The sequence below is a fragment of the Alosa alosa genome, chromosome 13, assembly GCF_017589495.1.
Source record: "Alosa alosa isolate M-15738 ecotype Scorff River chromosome 13, AALO_Geno_1.1, whole genome shotgun sequence".
In the NCBI taxonomy this organism is placed as follows: Eukaryota; Metazoa; Chordata; class Actinopteri; order Clupeiformes; family Clupeidae; genus Alosa; species Alosa alosa.
The window spans coordinates 27,418,945-27,439,838 of record NC_063201.1 but is presented as its reverse complement, the minus strand read 5'-3'; the positions used below and the strand labels follow the sequence as shown (position 1 = coordinate 27,439,838).

The following is a 20,894-nucleotide window of genomic DNA, read 5'->3' as shown; positions in this document are numbered from 1 at the left end:
GTCTCTAGACTTTATTCTTGCACTGTTGCACTGTTGGACTTACTCATTTGCACCATCACCATGACACTCACTCTCACAGAGCCCTTACTATGCACAGAGAATCACAGGCTCAGTCCCTGCCTCAGTCATTGCAAACGCCTCATGCTTAATCACCCCTAAGCACACTATGTGGATACTGTTTTAGACTTGATTTAGATTTAGTGTTATTTACATGTAGTATAATTTGTATTTTATTATATTCTTTATATTCTACTGTCCTTATTGCTTAGTTGTGTTTTTATGTTATATACTTTTATTACTTTTTCTGCTGTTAGTGCATGTTGTGTGTGATGTCTGTATGCTACTGAGACCTTGAATTTCCCCTTGGGGATCAATATCTATTGATATTATCTATCTAAGTATCTATCTATCTATCTATCTATCTATCTATCTATCTATCTATTTCCTCCAAATGCACAGCTAATCACTAATGTCTGTCATTAAGTATGTGCTTGATGGTGTCATGTTGTCTTCCTCTGCTCGTGTCAGCTGTCACCCACTCAAAGGAGAGTGCACGTGTGAGCCAGGCTGGGCTGGGCTCTACTGCAACGAGACTTGTGCACACGGTTACTATGGCAACGGATGTCTGGAACCCTGCCTGTGTGTGAATGGAGGGGTGTGTGACAGTGTGACTGGCCAATGTCACTGCACACCTGGTTACACTGTAAGTAGTTGGTGCATTACTAATAAAACAGTGGCAGCCAGAGTACAAAGACGCTTTTCTGTTAGAAATGTTTATATGCCATGTTGATGCTGTTAATGTTTTCGTATATTTGTGCCTTGTGCTGATTTATTTTTAATTGCCTTGATTTATGAAACAATTCCAACAAGTGTTATTCAGCTAGTCTTCCATACAGGAGTATTTAACCTAGCTGAATGAAGCTGTTGTTTGCAAGTCCTCTTATTTTGATTGTGAAAACAGTCATGAATGGCTGAGATGGATCAGTTCTTCTGATGCGTGTTCTCGTGTTTGCCCTGTAGGGGGAGCACTGCGAGAACTACTGTGAGAGTGGCATGTTTGGAAAGGGCTGCTCCTCTGCCTGCACTTGCACCAACTCCATTGCCTGCTCCCCCATAGATGGCACCTGCTACTGCAAAGAAGGTGAGTTAGTGAGCCTGTCTCTCTGATACCTATAAGTATTAGTCTGGAACTGTCTGTTGATTTGTAGTAGGGCCTACATCTGCATTTGGATCCATAATACGTAGAGCTCTAATTTAATTGTTAGGCGAAGTGCAAAGTCAGTCTATGAGCAAAGTCTTGTGCATGAACTAAAAGCATCATGTAGCATGCGACAACTTTTAGCTGACCCTGTGCTGTTTGTGCTTAAGACCTCTTAAGACCTTCTCATGGTATGAAATGTGCAAATAGAGTTTGCATAGTTATTAAATAAGCTTTAGTTAGCATTTAGGCTTTGCACTTTGACTAGTATGTAAATTAGGGCCCATGGAGTGAGTTGTAAAACAGCCAGGAGTACTCTAAATGAGCAAGTTGATGATTTGCCACCTACCTATTGGTTAGAGCAGTAATTTTGCATTCTGCACAAGCTTGTTGTTAAGAGCATGTCCTCTTAGTATCCTTAAAACAATTGTGATTGTGCCAATGGGGTGTGGTGCTACAACATTCATGTTGGCAACATGCCCCCCTGGTCTAACTGTTGGTTGTGACTTTGGCTACTTTTAGTGGATTGGTCTTGGGTTGAACCAGATCTCTTTAGCACCTTACATTTCCCCCTTTATATGCACTTGCCATATCTGCAATGATTATATGATTTGAGACTCTTCTCCCATGCCCTCGTGGTTCCGGCTTAGGGTGGACTGGAGTGGACTGCTCAAAACCCTGCTCTCCTGGGATGTGGGGCCCAGGCTGCAACGCCACCTGTCGCTGTGGTAACGGTGCATCGTGTGACCCAGCGGACGGATCGTGCACCTGCACGGCGGGCTGGCAGGGCCCCCACTGTGATCAGCCATGTCCGGTAAGGCCAGTGCCAAGGGACAAAGCTATTTCCATAGAACATATTTTTTCCATTTGTTTAATTTGTTTAAATGTCACATATGTTGTTTTTTTTATCTGAAGTGATACACTGTGTATTAAGATAGGCCCACATGCATCTCAAAATTAGTTTCAGCTTGAAATTATTTCAACAGTAATCTCATTTTAAACACGTGGATAATTGCAGTTGAAGATTTGTAGCCTTTCAAGACATTTTATAAGAAATAAAGATTGAGGGTGACAGTTTAATGTCATCATTTTCCAAAAGTTGTTTGCCGATCTGTTAAGAAAACGCAAGTTGACAGCCAGCTGTCTTCGACTCTTCACAACTGGTTCCAGTTAAATATGCTCTGAACAAAATCAAATTCTAACAAAAGCTCTGTAGGCCAGAAAAGCTTTCTTTCTATACCTCATCATGCATTGAAAGAGCTTTTAATGTCGACCTTGTTTACTTACTGCCGTGTGTTTAGTTTGTGGGGAAATCAAGCTGATTAAGGTCGTCTTGGTTGTATATTAAATAGCCCACCACAAGCTGTTTCAGCTAATGGTGCAGCAGAGACACATGGGCCACATTGGTTCCCAACAACAAAACAAAACAAAAAAAAGAAAGAGAAAAAGAATTCCCTGGAGCAAGGGTATGTTATTGCTAAGTAAACAAGGCACTAAGAAAAATGATGATGATGGAAACCATCTAAAACCTCATAACGTAAACCACTTCTCATAATTACTTGTCATTAATGCTAATAAATCCAAAGGAAATATTTTCAACCACATGTACTGTCACGACTTGTGCCGAAATGTCACCACCACATGGTTGTTTTCTTCTGCGTTCTCCACTCCAACAAACAGATCGGCACCTTTGGACCAGGATGTTTGAAGAAATGCGACTGTCTCCACGACGACGGCTGTCACCCTGTGACTGGGCAGTGCCTGTGTCTCCCTGGCTGGACAGGTAGGCTAACATTAGAGGGTTAGCAACTAAGATGCCCAAGACATTTTCCATCCTCTCACTAGTCTGGAAATAGTTTTTAGAGGACAAAACTGACTGACCCCGGCCAATACCTCCTCCACTTCCCCACCCGCCATTCCATTGCCCCTCCTTTCCCTCCGTCTGTCTCGCAGGACCTCGCTGTGCCCAGCCTTGTCCAGACGGGACCTGGGGCTCTCACTGCAACCAGAGCTGCTCCTGCCTGAATGGCGCCACCTGTCTGTCACACAGTGGTATCTGCGTGTGTAAAGCTGGATACTTGGGTCCCCAGTGTCAGCATGGTGAGTTTTGTAAGCTGCAGTCGGATAAAACAAAGGCACTAACCACAGAGGTGGCCAAGGCACTCATCTTGCAGTAGTTTTTCTGAACAGCCTGTCTATCAGTCAGTTACATACTGTAACACCTTGTGTGGACATTTTGAAAGTGTTTGAAAGTGTTTTCTCTGTGTCTTTCACCATGCAATGAACTCTGGTAGGAACCCACTACTCAATTTAGAGTAGAAAGAGTGTTTTGTCTATCTGCTCCTGTCTGTCTGTCAGTCTGTCTCACTCTCTGCCACATGTCTCTCTCTCACTCACTCTTAGTGTGCAACGCAGGCATGTATGGAGAGAGATGTAGCAGGAAGTGCCCCGCGTGTGTCCACTCCTCGCCCTGTCACCACATCACAGGCCAATGTCAGTGTCACGCGGGCTACACAGGGGACCTCTGCAGCCAAGGTCAGCCACACATCCACTTCACTCATATACAGTACCTCGGGAGATATAGAATGTGTTGCAGGACATGTTTTTTGATTTAATATATCATGATACTTTCATGTGCCTAAAGAATGTTCCTGTCAGTTAAATGGGACATCTTTAAAACGTGTGTGTGTGTGTTTGTGTGTATGCCCTGCAGTTTGCCCCATTGGCTCCTTTGGGGAGCAGTGCAAAGGTGAATGCCGCTGCGCCAATAACTCCACATGCCATCACCACGATGGCTCCTGCCACTGTCCTCCTGGACTGACCGGCTCTGACTGCTCTCTACGTGAGTTTTTCACTCCCACAGATGTCTGCCTTATTTACCTTTTTTATTTCAATATCGCTGTGGTACCTGCCATGCAGAATACCTACTGTCCAATCTGACTACGCCACCCCCTGGTAAAGGGCAGGAGGAACCCTAAGCCTTCTCAGTGTGCAGTGTGGCTAGTTCAATATGTTCCCCGCAAAGGGACAATTGACAGAGGCATGTATGTGGATAAATATATCAAATTTATTACAAAATAGTTTGTAATCACATACCCAGAGTCTTGAACATTAAAATGGATAATTATGGAGTAGCTAGTGACTGGTCTGTCTGTCCGTTTACAGCATGTCCAGCTGGCTTGTTCGGCCCAAACTGTGCCAAGACCTGCTCCTGTGGCCCACACTTCCTGTGTGACCCCTCCAACGGAGAGTGTGTGTGTGAGCCGGGCTCCGGGGTCGACTGTACTCAAGGTGCGCTCTCTTCCGAAATAATAAACTCCTGTGTATCAATAATCTAAACAAAACAATCAAAACATATCCTAATTGGACAGCTTGTTGATGTCCTTAACACCATTACAACCCAGTTCAGCGTGATCTCTTACTTTAACTGTCTCTTTCTGCACTTTGGCCCTCCTTCCATCCCCAGACCGTTTCGGGAGCACGATGGTGCCCGTGTCCCCAGTGGAGCGTGACTCGTGGGGGGCCATTGCAGGGATCGTGGTGCTGGTCATCCTGGTGGTGCTCCTGCTGGCGTTGCTTCTACTCTACCGGCAGCGGCAGAAGGACAAACAGAACCACACGCCGACCGTCTCCTTCTCCTCCACGCGCACCGTCAACTCCGAATACGCCGTGCCAGGTACTCTACAGAGAGAGAGACCTTCCACCACACTGAACCACTACTCAACACTTTTGTACCAGTAATCACTAACTGAAGGCTTAAATATGCGTGGTGTGGGTGGGGGAATCGGGGAATTAAAGCCAGTTTAAACCCTTTTGATCATACTTCAGGACAAAGCTATTGAGAAAATACTTCTTTATACCGTTGTTTCAGATTTGAAATTTTAGTTATACTACAGTTTGTAGAAAAACACGGCAGAGATTATCGTATAACACATTGGGCCGGATCAATTCATTTATTAATCAATTAGTTAACTAATAAATTAATTCATTATTTTGGTGATCTGTTAATTGGTTTGTCATTTTTTAAGGAAAGTACCATAAAATTATTCAATCTTGTTTTTTTTGGAATTTCATCGATAAAAATAAAAAACGAATCGGCTAATCAGGAAAATAATCTACAGATGAAAATAATTTCTAGTTGAAGCCCTGTAACACATAGCAGAAATATTTTCTTGGCCACAGACATCCCCCATAGCTACCACCACTACTACTCCAACCCCAGCTACCACACCCTGACCCAGAACAGGCCACCGCTACCCCACGTGCCCAACAACCAGGACCGCTACATCAAGGCAAGTATCCACCGCCAGCCACACATCTAAGCAGCTACCCTCCACAGTTATGGGCACCCTCAGGAAAGATGTAATAAAATATCTAATTCTTTATGAGGATTTTTTTTCTTCTCAGAATAAATTTGCTTCCCTTCAATTTTGGATTTTTCCTCGTAGTTTTCCAAAAGATGTTTTTATTCTTTTCACCAGAGGGCAATAAATGTGGAGAGTGCTGTATTTCATGTTTAACCACGTATGTTGATTAGGTCCAGATTTGTGTCTTGTGGTGAGTGAAAAATAGCTTTATCAATTTGACATTTTAAGACAACCAGGAGTGAAACAAATGTTATGCTGTTTTAAAAAATTGGCATTTTTCTCCTTCAGATCAGGAAAAGCTATGACAGAAATGTATTTAGACCTAGAATATTCATGTGGTAAAATGCTTTTTTACCGGGTAAGTGTCAAAAGTTGTTGCTAAGCAAAAACTTTAGTTGCGGTGTCTGTTGATGTGTGATCCACAGAACACCAACAACCAGCTGTTCTGTAGCGTGAAGAACAAGGAGCGGGAGAGGCGAGGTCTCTTTGGGCTGGAGAGCAACGCTACTCTACCTGCTGACTGGAAGCACCAGGAGCCTCCAAAAGACCACGGTGAGTACCCACACACTACTATTCTATCTGAACATTTGAGTGTAATCCTCTATGGCCCAGATGTCATCCTCTGTGTAACAAAAAAATATGTGATTTTGTGCTTTTTAGGAGCTTTTGGAATTGACCGGAGTTACAGCTATAGTGCCAGCCTTGGGAAATATTACAACAAAGGTACAACCTGGTCTTTGATTCTGTTATGACATTTAATGTATGAACTTGCAATTTGAGATGAAAGATGACTCATATCAGGCAGTGAAGCCAACCCCCACTAATAAAGCCCCTGAATTTCTATGAACATTCATTCATCAAGTCATGAGGGGAAAGGTAACAGGACGCTGAAGGTGACTGAAGGCATATGTATAATTAATAGTCATTCTCTCGAAATCAAATGCATGACCAAGGCACTGAAAGCACATGTTTGTACCAGTCAAGCTGCAGGACCATTTGAAGTCAGAATTAAGCACAGCAGTCAAAACTATAGTGTATCCTACATCAATGGACACAATGCATGGACACAATACATGGACAAAATGGTATCCAATATATGCCTTTGTAGCCAGAGTGTGCAAAATTTTATTTTTATTCTTAAGTTTATCACCAGAGGTCGGCACCTAGTGTTTTGGTGCTCTCTGTCTATACTCCTTTATCCAGTCAAGCTTGTGCACTTTAAGGTGTTTAATGCCTTTTGTAATTAGGTTTTATTCAAACAATGTATCACAGAAATATTTGTTATTCTTGTCATGACCTAAACAGTATTGGCTCTAATTAAACATGTTTTTTTGTGTGTGTGCAGAGCTAAAGGACTCATGTGCTGCCGCGAGCAGCAGCTCTCTGAACAGCGAGAACCCCTATGCCACCATCAAAGACCTGCCAGGCCTGCCGCCGTGCCCCCCCGAGTGCAGCTACATGGAGATGAAGGCGGCGCTGCCCATGCCCAGAGAGAGGAGCTACACCGAGATCAGCCCCCCAATGCTGGGGCCTGCCGCCGCCTCCGCCGCTGGTGCTGGTGCTGCCTCCACTTCCACACGTAGAGGTACCACACTAGTCTACCCCTCCACCTCTTAGGAGTGATCCATCAGTAGGAGCCAATGACTTACAGTCATGCTCATGTTGGGGTTGATGATACAACAGCCATGAAAGCTATATATTACGCCCACGTAATATAAGAAAGGCTGTTGTTCAATGTTAGAACATAGGTATCATCCCCAGGCTGAGGCTGGTGGTACTTTTTGGAATGCTGTATAGATTACTATTGAATTGGTAATAAATGGATGATAATATAACTCGGTAACAGTGTGTGAGGTTTTGGTAAAACATGGCAAACCTAGGTTTCAGCAACACATGAAATGTGAGATGTGAGATGTGAGTTTCAGTGTGAATCTGTGTGTTCCAAAGTATACAGAAGCAATAGTTGTGTAAAATGTAATATTGTTGCTCATACAGGACTAGATCATGCTCATAACCTCATTTCCTGGTCTTAACTGTCATGTTTCACTGTATGATTTCTCCCATCGTCTCACAGAACGCTGTTCCCTTGGCAACGTCCCTGAGCAGGAGCCTCAGAACCATTATGACATGCCCACCAACAGCCACATCCCAGGCCATTACGACCTGCCCCCAGTCCGCCGACCCCCTTCCCCGTCACCACGAAGAGTGCATTACTGACCCTCCACCCCCACACAGCGCTCCAGCCCACATAACAGGAACCCAGCGAGAGTGGAGCAATGCACAAGGACAATGACAACAAAATCAGACTGCCCTCAAGTTTCTTAGAAAGTGGCACAACAACGCCACCTACTGGATCTTCCACTCATTTTCTTTTTTTCAAGTGACCCATCCAGGACAACGCTGAGGGAATGTGACTGATTGGATGATATTCTTTATGTTTACATGTTTTTGAAGCTTGTTTTGTTTGTGTCTTCAGCTTCAAAGTATCAAGGTTATATTGTAATATAGCTAAACACTGCCATTACTTTATGTAAATAGTATCCACCAGAAGTCTAGTGGGAAGGAAAGGGTTTGATTCACAGCTGAGATGGAGCCCTTGATTGGAAAGTCCACCATTGATGAATGTAATTACCACTTCTTTTGTATATAATGTAAATAATAAAGTTGAGCTTTGTATGCAGTCCTGTGTATGTTCTTGCAGGTAGTTGCCTTTGTCTAAGGAATAAGTCAAGACAGCAACAGAGTGTTATTTTTTATTAACCTATAAGTTACTCTGAATGTCACATTTGATTATTTTGAATCATAAAACCACATCATACCAGTGATTTACAAAATAGAAAGTTTGGCATGACTTAAATAAGAAAAATGCGCTTCTTGATTGACTTTTTTGGAAGATCAGTAAAAAGATTATTATAATAGTCTAACCTATTTGAAATTAAATCATGGATAAACCTCTCAGCATTTTACTGTATGGCTAAAGTCAGAGATGCAATTAGCAATTAGAAGCAAAATTATTTGTTTTAGGCGCACAGGTAGGTCTGATACATGGTAGGACTTATACATCCTGATCCCAGCTTTCCCACCTCTGTCTAAGGTCAAGAAAGCTGTTTTGGTCACCATGCGTGCTGTTTAAAACGTGAATGTTTATGGTATTTACTTATGATGCTCAATTATGGCAAAAGTCATTATCACGATTATTTTGTTCAATATTGAGATCACTATTATTAAACATAATTACTCAGTGATTTGGGAACTATCATCCATTTTCAAAACTTAAATGTTTTACATTTTTTAATTGAATTTCAAATATCCAAGTGCCTCAGGTTCGAGTCCTGATGTAAAAAAGGGGGAAACTACTAGTCAGGGTAAAGAAGTGAGTATGGATATCCGATTCTCCAATGCCATAATGACCACAATAAAATCACTCTCCCCTCTGCTCTCAAAATAAGGCAATCTTAGCCTCAGGATGCCAAAGGCTGTTGCCATTAATACAGTGCCTATACACAGTATAAATAGTGCCATTAATACAGTGCCTATACACAGTATTCACCCCCCCTTGCATATATGATGTGGTTTGTGGGCAGCCGTGGCCTACTGGTTAGCGCTTCGGACTTGGAACCGGAGGGTTGCTGGTTCGAACCCCGACCAGTAGGAAGCGGCTGAAGTGCCCTTGAGCAAAACAAGCGATTACGTCTTCATTTCTCTCCCCATTAAGCTCTCTTCCTGCTTCCATTGGCTCTACCATAACACGGCCTACTCTTTCATCACAGTCTATTTCTCATCTTTCATTAGATACTGACATTTTGTATGCTTCTATGATAACTTGTGAGAATTAGGCTACAGTGCTTTGAGAACCATAAAATTCATCATGATAACATTTGGATCTGGCTTTCCCTGTCTAGCTGGTCGTGTGTTCGACAATTGATCCGAATCTGAGAAGCCCCTACCTTACTGAGGTTGAGTAAGAGAGTGAGGAGAGAGGTGGCAGGGCATCGGACTGGAACTCTCTCTTTTGTATCAGTCAGTCATTAGGCTACTTTTTAAAATGTGTTGAAGAACAAATTCTTATCTTGTTTGAGAAATTCCCCTAACATAACAGGCCTAAAATATCTGGTGATTTATTTATTAGCCTATATCTTACAGAGTCTAAATGATATACAGAGCTGATATTATCTCTGAAAATGATAGGCCTGGACCTCTAGATTACAGACCTAGCCTATTTATCAACTTTCACCAAAATACAGAGGCCAATTATAATAGTAGTGGTTAAGTAATGGTTAGGAGCTGGGCTAACATGCGGTAGCCAGAAAAGTTGTGGGTTCAATTCCCAGCTTCCACCGTTGTGCCCTTGAGCAAGGCACTTAACCCCGAGTTGCTCCGGGGACAATTGCCCTTGTAATATATTTGACATATGCAGCCATAGAGTCGTTTCGGATTAAAGCAGTGGTTCTCCATTTTTTTTGGCCATTACCCACTTTTTCCGTCAAGCTCCATCTGATATCATCAGCCCAGCAAAATGGCAATGTTAAAATGTTATTTTTGTATTGTTGAAGACTCACCAATTCCATTCTACAAAGGCAAAGTAGTAGACCAGTCTTTATATGCTTGTCCATGTTCCAGATCACATTGATTGCAGCCTATGTTACTGTAAAGAGCCCTCTCACCAATTTTGAGTTTAAAGATGTTCAGTAGTTGGAACTGGATAACCTCACAAGTTGCAACCTCCCGTAGCCTCATCTTTGTTGCATGATTTCCTTTTTAAAGTTTCTTATACTAAAAGAAGATACACAATGACAAGCCAGTTGGGGTCTGCCACTCTCTTTGTCTCTCTCCTGTGTGCGCAAGATGCGTTCCCAATTAAGTTGAGTAAATAAAGTTAGTAAAGTATCTACCAAACCTGATACAGGTGGCCTTTGCTTACATTTCACAGCTGGTTGTTGCCCACCACAAAAGACTGGGAGACCGGCCTTCAGATGGCTATCCACATGAGTTACACACCACCTTGTGGATGCACATGTTGCACTCACTGTTCACGCAAGTGCTCTGAGCTGCCTGCAGGGGGAGACAAAGTGCAGATTTGGCCAGGTGATCTAGCTGAGCTGCTCAGATAGATATGTGGATGGATGGATGAATGGATAAATGGATGGATGGATGGATGGATGTGAACTTGCCCAGCTGGGACATTTAGTGAAGTGGCTGGTGTATTGACCAGTGCTGTTATCATTTATATAATGCTTATGGGAGCACTATTCTTAATATTTTGTACCGCTGTAACTTACACCTGGCTAGATTTGCAAAATTTGCAAACCCACTCCATAAACTGTAAAATGTGTTTTTATAGGCTATGTTCCTCTTTGAAAAGTGGAACCGTGACTTAAGGAACCAATGCATTCACACACTGCATTAAACTCTAACTTACCATGAGAGGAAGTAATCAGGAAGTATCTAATAGCTAAACTAAGCCAAAATTATAAATCTGATGCTACAGTAGGCCTACACCCATTTTAGAAATGTATTTTCTTCAACCTCGTGCTCAATCTTCAGGTTGGCTAGTTCCGGCTAGTTAGCTACATTGGGATAACACGGCAGAAGAGGATGGAGAGGCTAACTTGGGAGGAAACAAAAAATGCCATCAGGAGGTCAGATGACAAGATTGTAGGCCTACTTCGCCATCCAAGGCTGTTCACCTCTACGGAGTGGGTAGATGATATGCGGCGGTGGCCTCCCATATCGTGAGATATATTATAGAGACAGAGTGGCCATTCTCAGCACAGTATGTCAATTGTCGTAAGGGTCATTCCACGTCAATTCAACCAGGACCCACGCACTTAGGTCTCAAAACATTCTGAAAAAATTACCAGGTAATGGTAATTACCAGGTATGTTACCCAGACACACTGTAAAATTACTTGTATGTAAGATGAATACTTTCCAAGGTAGGCCTACAGCCATACAGCCAGTTTTACGGTACAGTACATGTACAGTAGGAGGCTCAAATTTTGCATGCTGGTACATAAATAGGAATAGTATGTAGCAAAATCGTCACATTTGGTCTGGATGAACCTCAAAGTTCAGAGAAGGGTGTGGATGAAGAGTTGAAGAAGATAAAGAAACAAAAAAAGAACAACACCAAACAGAGGCCACATAGCATGAGTCAAAGGAAGTCATTTTAAAAGAGTCAAAAAGTCAAAAGGACTAAATCACAATTCTAAGAATTCTTACTGGTCCTAATCAGGCAAATAGTCATTCACATCCTCAAGGCCACTTTGTTGTGGCAAAATAAAAGAGCTTCATCCTACTATCCCCATCTTCATGTGGAGGGTGACTCACCTCTCCATTGGCACCAGGGATGTAGTGGTAAAATAAGAGGTGGATAAACTATGAATTCTGTGATCTTGGTGAGGTGGACTGCGCCATGCGGTATCCGATTTTTAAAAAAGGCATTCAGAACATGTTTGATGATGGCCGAGGTGATTATCCAATGTGTATAACAATACCAGTGGTTCCTAGAGTGTTGATGAGATATTGTGAATGTGGATAATACAGTGTGATTGTTTTGAATAATAGTTGCAATTGGTGAATAAACTCTTTTGAGGGGTGGATAAACTCTAATAACCTGGATAATATAAATCAAAAACATATTTTTACACATGTATAGGTCTACTGCAGAACCTGTAAAAGTGAAAAAGTAATATGCCATAGTCACAGTAAAGTCAGTGAATGTGACATGCAATGACGCCCATCTTGGTTTAAGCATGGCAAAGGGACTCACCTGGTCAGCCTTGTTGCTCAGGCGGACAAACTTGCTGTCCAGGTCCACGCTGGCAGAGGCCTGCTGGGTGATGCGTGTGTGGGTAACGGTTCCGCACATCATGCTGGAAGCCTTGCTGTCTGTGTCATTCAGACATTTTACAGAAATGTTAATGAATCTGTGTTGTCCTTATAAATGAATGAATGAATGAAATGTCCGATTTAAGTATCACTGACTCAGCACTTGTGTGAGTGTACACTGGTGTGTTAAATACACTGACTCAGCACTTGTGTGAGTGTACACTGGTTTGTTAAGTACACTGACTCAGCACTTGTGTGAGTGTACATTGGTGTGTGTTAAGTACACTGACTCAGCACTTGTGTGACTGTACACTGGTGTGTTAAGTACACTGACTCAGCACTTGTGTGAGTGTACACTGGTGTGTGTTAAGTACACTGACTCAGCACTTGTGTGAGTGTACACTGGTGTGTTAAGTACACTGACTCAGCACTTGTGTGAGTGTACACTGGTGTGTGTTAAGTACACTGACTCAGCACTTGTGTGAGTGTACACTGGTGTGTGTTCAGTACACTGACTGGAGTGAAGAGTGAGAGGGAGGGTCAGCTAGAAGAGAGCTATAGAGGCCATCAGGTGGCTATTCCGCAGACTAGCAAGCGTTCCCAGGCTGCCACACACACACACACACACACACACACACACACACACACACACACACACACACACACACACACACACACACACACACACACACAGTCTCACTACAGACAAAGACATTTCTCACTACAGGCACGGATCAAATGTAGCCACAGTATATGTTTACTTTAAGTAACTCCAGATATGTACCAGGGATTTAAAAGCACTGGCATGAACCTCAGATGAACCATAGGTATTAATCAGTGGAAACAAATATCCTACTAAAAGTTATTGTCTTGGAAATACTGTCCACTTATCGAATCCAAATTAGCAAATAATCACTTAACTATTTGCTAATTAGCACTCTAGAACAAGGCGTCCGAAAGAGACAATGCAGACAGGAGATCTCTGAAGACTGTTGATCTTTATTCACCGTAATGCAGTGATAGTCCAGCCTAAATGATGTCCAGACCAGTCGTCAAGCAATAGGGTGAGGTGAGATGTCATCAGCGGGCGCCCCCCGATGAGATCTGACTTAAAGATGGCTGCACCCTATATTTTATACCCCTTAACCTTAGAGAAGTGTCCTCTCCTCGCGCCATTCTCGAAAGACATCTTTTGGCCAATCAGCATCTGATGGAAATCTCATAATAACTGCAGTAATATTAAAGTGTATAAAACCATTCATGCATCCTTTAAAGGAACCATATGGAAGATTGTGGCCAAAACTGGTACTGCAATCACTTTCAAATTACTGTAGAGCGGTATATCCCCTCCCCCTATCCCCTGACTTGAGGTTGCCAACCCGAATGCCGAAACATTATTGACTTTGTGATTAGTAGATAGGTGGAGGGTGGCGCATCAGGCCAAAACACAACATGACATGACAAAACACAACTTCAACATCAGTTGAGGGCTGCAACTTCACTTTTTAAATGACAATATCCTGGCCGGACTACTGTTGTCAGTGATATAAGTATTTAAAATGAACAAGACTTCTTAATGTCAGTGACATATCAGAGCCATTTTATGATTAATTGAAATACATTTCTTACATATGGTTCCTTTAAGTCATAGAAAAACACGACATTATGTTATAGGCTACTATACCATGTGGTTAAGTTACCCTGTGAGTAGACCACTGATCACCTTGAGGTTGAAGGTCTTTTTGGTCTCCTCTTTGACCTGCTCCTGGAACTGTGCATGCAACTCACCCAGGGCCTCAGGCAGGTTGCTCTCAGTCTCAACCATAGTAGGCTAAAGCAAAGAAATGTCTCTTGGCATTTGGAAAACAGTTACAAAAACATTTCTGCATCTATCCAATGGTATTTTTAAACATAGGCCTACTTCCTCTTGGTGTGGCAGCTACTCATTGACATTTCAATGCTTTAAATATTCAAGAGATATTAAAAATCTTGAACTTGGAGGTTTTACTTTATTAGTTTTAAAGATGAAAAATGGCTAACACACCCGGGAGCTAAAGACGGCCTAACGAGGTTAGCAAAATAGAAAATTGTTCCAATGTTCACAACAATTAAAATGCTTAGATTTCACTGGGTGAAAAGGCTCTGAATCAGGGGATATACTGACCGGATATTTTTTATGACATGCAGCATATCAGGAGCATCTTTGATCATATCCTGAGTTTTTAAGAATCAGTGAAAATATTGATTTATTTTGACTCCTGATATGCCAATGAGATATCAGGGGTATGCATACCAAAATCACAAGTCACACACACCATTTCTGGATATCTTTGGGTAGGTCTCCATCCTTGGATAGGCTTAGGCTATCATATTAGATAGCCTAGGCGCAAGATCTGCCTAATTAAGTCACGCATGCCCTACGCCCAAAACCATAAAAACATCATAAAAAAACACCATAAAACATCACTGATAAGCTATTTGCCGTTTGATTTCTATCTAATTTCGGGACATTCAAAAATAGACTATTTACAGTGTAAAGACTACCTTTTTCAGGTCAAGGCTAGCCTACTTACCTTATTATTTTGGTTATGGTTCAATTTCAATGATATCTTTGAGATTTTATAGTTGCTATAGTCTGTAGGTCTAGCCTACTTTTTATGTATAATATGCATGAGATCTGTTGGAGGAATAAAGTCCACATTTTAAATTATCTGCTTTCCCCTTGTCCCCAATGCTGTCTGCCAAAACGAATTCGGTTCAGCTGGAGTTGCCACATAACAACAATACAAAGTTAAATTTAACAGTAGCCTAAACAATTTGAAGTAGGCCTACATTAAGAAGAATAGCAATAATAAACAACAATTCAATCAATAGCCTATAGTGAAAATAAATACATACTATATGCTACAAACCATAACACATAAGAAAGGCTTATTAAACTTGTTAAAGTTGAGCATCTATTATTTCATACTATTTTAACATTACAAGCTTCCTTGTGGGCCAACGTAACAATGGATCAATCATGTTGTAACTTGTCTATAAAACGTGGGTGACTGATAAACCAATGTTGATTTAATTAAGGAACAAGGCTTCAAATGAAATTGACGTCAAACTATATGAGAACCAATAATGTTAATAATCAGAATAGTAGTAATAGCCCACTTGGCTACTATGTTTTGACACTTCTACAAAATCAGTTTGGTAGTCATTTTAATGTAACTATACAGGCCTAATAATTTCCACGATTTCTTATGCTTTGCCTCTCGATAAGCGCATGCGCACACACAGCATACCCATCCCCCACCCCTGACTGACTTTTCAACGAACTCCTTGACACTGGTGGTGACTTCAACCGTCACTTTTCTGTCATGCATCTGACTGCAAGCTGTACAAACTCTGCCGTCATCATATCCAAGGTAAGAACTACAGTACTTTTGTATGCCAATTGAAAACTGGAATTAATTAGGAAAATACTGTTTTTAGCATTAATGTTAACCAAAACCGTTTGTTAACCGTCATGTTAGAATCAGCTAACGTTAAAGTTTGCTAGCTTGCGAGCTAACATCGCTAACGTTAGCTGCTAGCTGTTAATGTCAACTTTTCCAATAACTAACTTTACCATTGTGTGGAATATCTGGAATGGTAGTAATATCATATTCAACAATAAGTCTGTCTGAGATTTCGTTATGGATGTAAAGTTTTAGTTTGAATGAAATGGCCAAGGCTATCAGGCACGAGTAGGTTAGCTAACCTAGTGCTAGCTATAACTTCTAGAAGCTACATTTATAGTGGCTGCTAATGACTATGCAGGCTAACGTGAACAGGGGTTGACGTACCCTCAATATGATGCCGACAAGTGAAGGGATCTTTAGTTTGTGAAGGGTAACGTATAGTGTTATATTAAGTCATCCTTACACCAGAAGACTTGACCAGGTTTGGGTAAGATTATTGAAAGATTGTAGTCTTTTGAGTAAAGCTTGAAAGCCAAATCTTGTCAAAGGTTTCTGATGTATGGGTAGCATTAGGCAAAATGTTCTTCATTTCATAGCCCTTATTTGGTTGTACCTGACTTGTGCCAAGGCATGTGTTTATTTAAGGTGCATGTGAGGGCATTAGTGCTTCAGTGATAGTCTTTTCACGTTATGTGTAAGCTTATTTTGCAATTTATTAATCTTAATTTCCCTCTGTTCTCTGTTTGCAGGCAGTGAGTTGTGAGGACTGCTTCCCTGAGAACACTGAGTGCATTCTGAAATATTCCAAATGTGTGCCACTTCCATACAAAAGAAGTTTCAATCCCGCAAGAGAGTTCACTCACCAGGTAGAGACAGACAGACAGACACACACACGTAGAATAGCAAATAACATTATAATTTGTGTGCATGTATTTGTGTCTGTTGCTGTGTTTAGTTTATCCCCTTTTTTCATGTGTCTGTTTGTTGTTATGACTGTAGTGGGCTCCATCAACAGACCAGGGCAAAGTCGGTCTGTCCTGCTACTACTACATGCTACTTGACTATGTCTGGAAGCCATGGCTGCTGCCCTCAACATGCTGTAAGTGTTTGTGTGTTTTGAATGAGGGCTATGTCACTGTGCACACTCTAATTTGTTTGACAAATGTGCAATGTAATGCATTAATACAGGAACTAATCATCATTATTGTCGTTTTTAATAATAGTCTTGAATTTTGAAGTTTAGCCATGTTTACCATTATGTTGGTGGTAATGTAAATAATGTGTTGTATATGCCAAACTGAGCATAATCATAATTTAGTTAAATCTTATTTTCTATTTACAGAAACTGAAACCCTCACAAATAAACTGATATCAATAATTAACATTGATGGTGATGGTGGCAAGGGTGCCTTCATAAGGTAATTATAATTTTTGTTTGAACACCTGATTGACTTACCAACTTATTTTTTAATGTTTGATTTTTATCTTAATCAACAATAACATAATGTATAGCAATTGCTGTTTTTTTTTTTTTTTTTTAGGTGCCATCCAGCAAGTCCCAGCCTGGAGCCAGAGGCTGGCACTGCACGTCAGATGGGGGAGGATCTATGTTAGGCATCAGAAAGGTGGTTTAAGCAAGAAGGAAAGAGCTTCTGCAGACAGTGTTGCAATTAGGTATGATACTTTTGGAAATTGATCTTAATGCCTTAATAAAAAAAAAATAGGAAAAATCCAACCTTTAAGGACAGCAATGAATAATGTATCGTAAATAAATAAGTGTTCCTTAAAGGTTGGATTTTCTCATTTTTTTTTATTAAGGCATTAAGATCAGATGGTTTTTAAATGTATGTGTATGCTAAGGTTATGTAAACTTATGAGCACAACTGTAATCCATTACTTCTAACTATTGCACCTGACGTCTAGGCTGCTATTGTGGGTTTGCTTTTATTTGTCACACATGCTGAGTTAATTATATTCACGGACAGGGTCAATTGTAACATATACTTTCTTTCTCTTTTTACAGACATCTGACTTTTACTGCCAAAGGGACCATCAGAGCACCTCTCCCTACCATCTATACCAGAAGAGTACGGACAAGGGCCCAAAATGTTTTAAAGGACGTTGCACGCCCAGACCATGGACTGTTTAAACCACTGTGGTCAAGCAGAAGTCTCTGTTCTCACTCGAGGCAGGTCATTGAGAGGGGGCGAGTGTCTGCGTAAGCCCCCTACTGCAGACGAGAAAGCCATGTTGATTTGAATATTGATTGATAAATACAATAAAGGCCATGTAACAAATTTTATTGCCTGTCGTACAGTATATGAATTTTCATGGTAAAGTAAAATAAGTCATTGGGATTTAGCAGGTGTAAGTAAATAATGTAATTAAGTGTATGTAAAATTAATGTGAAATATTATTTAAGTTAAAGATGCACAATAAGCTCAGTGATGGTTATGTACTATCTCACATTTAAAACCATTACATAAATCACCATATATAAATCACATGATTAATTTTAAAAATAAAGGCATAAAGCCTATCGAAAAGCAAATAAAGGCATACACATAAATGCCTGCAAAATTAGCTGTGTCTGGCAGTAGATGGGCTGTAAATGCGTAGTCCCATGTTTGACATCAGGGGGTATATGGGAACAAGAACAAGAGGTGTCCGGTGTCATATAAGTAGCTAATACTTGAAACATGGATCATATCAGGTGAGAATATGAAGTCTGGATATCTTGCATGTCGTTGCAGTCCCATTCAGGACTTTTGATATGTTCCTGATATGGCAATTGGCACTAAAATATCAGGAGCATATCAACCAATATATTTCCTGATATTACACATCAGGAAATATATCACTATGAATATTCCCTGATTCAGAGCCTTTTCACCCAGTGTTTGTTTCCTCCAAATACCTTAATTAGACAGCAAAAATGTGATATTAACTCAATATGAGAAATAATTGTACTTGATAACTTCTTCCATTAGGCAGGCATACAGTTAATAATTTTCACATGATTTCGAGATTAGCCTTGTGTGACAAAACCTTACCTGAAGCTTGTGAATCCCGCTTTAGCTACTTGGCTGACTGTGTGAGGTAGACACTGGTGTTTTGCCTAAATTTGGACATAATAATACATTTTCATTATCTTCTTTATTTCTTCATTTTTAAGAGTTTGGCAATGTGGTTTATGATGGGCAAAATGTGTGCAGTTAGCTATGTCAACTGTACAGAACCCATAGATAGGCCTAGGCCTAATCTAAATGTACATTGTAAATGTAGACCTAGACTTTAACTACAGTTTTTTCAGTTGGTGAAGTATGGACAGTGACACCATTTTTGCCATTTTACTTCTGTAGTTTACAAAACCAGGATGAATATGAAATGAAGCAATCAAGATGTGCTTAAAGCCTGGCTTTCATCTTTAATTTTAAGGGTTTTAGGGAAAACATAACTATATGTGGTGATATTTAATGCTTTTATGAAAACCCATCACAGTCAATGACTGCATGAAGTCCACAACCAGTAGACATCACCAAACATTAAGTTTCCTCCCACAAGATGCTTTGCCAGGCCTTGACTGAAGCTTTTGGTCTTTCAACTTCAATTTGTCTTCAGTAGCCTAAGTGAAAAGCATGGAAAACATGCTCATTTGGATTCAGTTCAACTTGGCCATTGAAGAATATTCAATTTATTTACCTTGAGAAACTCTTTGGTTGTTTTATAAACCACACCAGTGCATACAAATGACACTCGTCACATTTTGATCTTGATAAAATCTTGATATTAGCCTAACCTTTAAATCTTGACACAAACATCTATGTCCCATGATCCAAAAAGCATCACTGTTTGATTGCAGGGGGGGTAATAACGGCACATCATTTCCCTGATAGGCTATGACAGAACTGTTGTTCAACAAAATAATCATTGATGGCACAGGACAATCCTAACAAACTTTATTTTACATTTTATACTACACAGTAAATGTTGCCTTGACTACGTGGACAGGATTTATTGTCTAACATTACTGTCAATCAAAAGTGCATTCAGCATTTTGTCCACAACTCAATTCAGTGCACAAGACAAATCATGTTTTGTTTTCTTTTTACTGAGTTCCCTTCCATATTTTGTGGACACAATATGAAAGCCTTCATGTTCTTTTGTGAAAAAAGGGAGACATAGGTTAACAAATAGGCCTGTGTTAGGTCTCCTTGGTGCCGCTGTAAAAGAAAGCTTGAAAGCATCTAAAAGTAACAGCTGCAGCAAATTTAATAATGCTACTCACTACATGGCTATATCTATTTTCACACATTCATAATCTTGTTTCCTGGCCTTAACTGTCATATTTCACTGCATTATTCACCCATCTCACAGCATGCTGTTCTCTTGGCAACGTCCCTGAGCAGGAGCCTCAGAACCATTATGACATGCCCACCAACAGCCACATCCCAGGCCATTACGACCTGCCCCCAGTCCGCCGACCCCCTTCCCCGTCACCATAGAGAGTGCATTACTGACCCTCCACCCCCACACAGCGCTCCAGCCAACATAACAGGAACCCAGCGAGAGTGGAGCAATGCACAAGGACAATGACAACAAATGCACATGAGGACAATCAAGTTTTTAGATAGTGGCAGACTGATGCCACCTACTGGATATTCCATCCATTCATTTGTTCAAGTGAACCATCCCAGGCAATGCTGGGGACATGAGACCATTGCGATGATAAAAAAAAAAAAAAAGAAACATACAAGAAAATTATTGTAGGACTGCTAGGCTATATTTGCGTCCTAAGGGTTTATTTTCAAATTGTCAACTATTGTATTTTACTACAGCTAAAACTATTATGATTTGTCAATATTCACTATCCATTTTGATTCACAGCTATGCCATATAACCCTTGCCATTTTCTCCTATTTGAAATGTCCTCTTAAGTGATGAATGTAATCATTACTTTCTTTGTAAATAATGAGCAACGTTGTGCTTTATGAAGTCTTGTCTCCATCATAGTTGTATCATTGTTCAGATAACAAGGAAATAAGAA

At 40.8% G+C, this 20,894-nt stretch overlaps 1 protein-coding gene and 1 long non-coding RNA gene across 4 annotated transcripts in view; both read left to right on the top strand.

Moving 5' to 3' along the window:
• pear1 (platelet endothelial aggregation receptor 1) overlaps positions 1 to 8,245 on the top strand; it is a 34,721-nt gene extending 26,476 nt beyond the window's left edge. For all 3 annotated transcript variants that reach the window (XM_048261544.1, XM_048261546.1, XM_048261545.1), the window contains exons 10-23: positions 529 to 703; positions 1,021 to 1,141; positions 1,849 to 2,012; positions 2,879 to 2,981; positions 3,152 to 3,298; positions 3,602 to 3,733; positions 3,912 to 4,040; positions 4,364 to 4,489; positions 4,665 to 4,874; positions 5,381 to 5,490; positions 5,991 to 6,117; positions 6,226 to 6,288; positions 6,911 to 7,150; positions 7,640 to 8,245. In XM_048261544.1, coding sequence (XP_048117501.1) covers positions 529 to 703; positions 1,021 to 1,141; positions 1,849 to 2,012; positions 2,879 to 2,981; positions 3,152 to 3,298; positions 3,602 to 3,733; positions 3,912 to 4,040; positions 4,364 to 4,489; positions 4,665 to 4,874; positions 5,381 to 5,490; positions 5,991 to 6,117; positions 6,226 to 6,288; positions 6,911 to 7,150; positions 7,640 to 7,782 — 1,990 coding nt within the window. In that variant the 3' untranslated portion in view covers positions 7,783 to 8,245. The remainder of the gene's footprint in view (positions 1 to 528; positions 704 to 1,020; positions 1,142 to 1,848; positions 2,013 to 2,878; positions 2,982 to 3,151; positions 3,299 to 3,601; positions 3,734 to 3,911; positions 4,041 to 4,363; positions 4,490 to 4,664; positions 4,875 to 5,380; positions 5,491 to 5,990; positions 6,118 to 6,225; positions 6,289 to 6,910; positions 7,151 to 7,639) is intronic.
• A 7,455-nt stretch (positions 8,246 to 15,700) lies between these two features.
• On the top strand, positions 15,701 to 17,545 carry LOC125306276. The gene is made up of 5 exons (XR_007195533.1): positions 15,701 to 15,811; positions 16,597 to 16,713; positions 16,847 to 16,946; positions 17,190 to 17,265; positions 17,389 to 17,545. It is a non-coding gene; the product is annotated as an uncharacterized LOC125306276 (long non-coding RNA).
• The last annotated feature ends 3,349 nt before the right edge of the window (positions 17,546 to 20,894 follow it).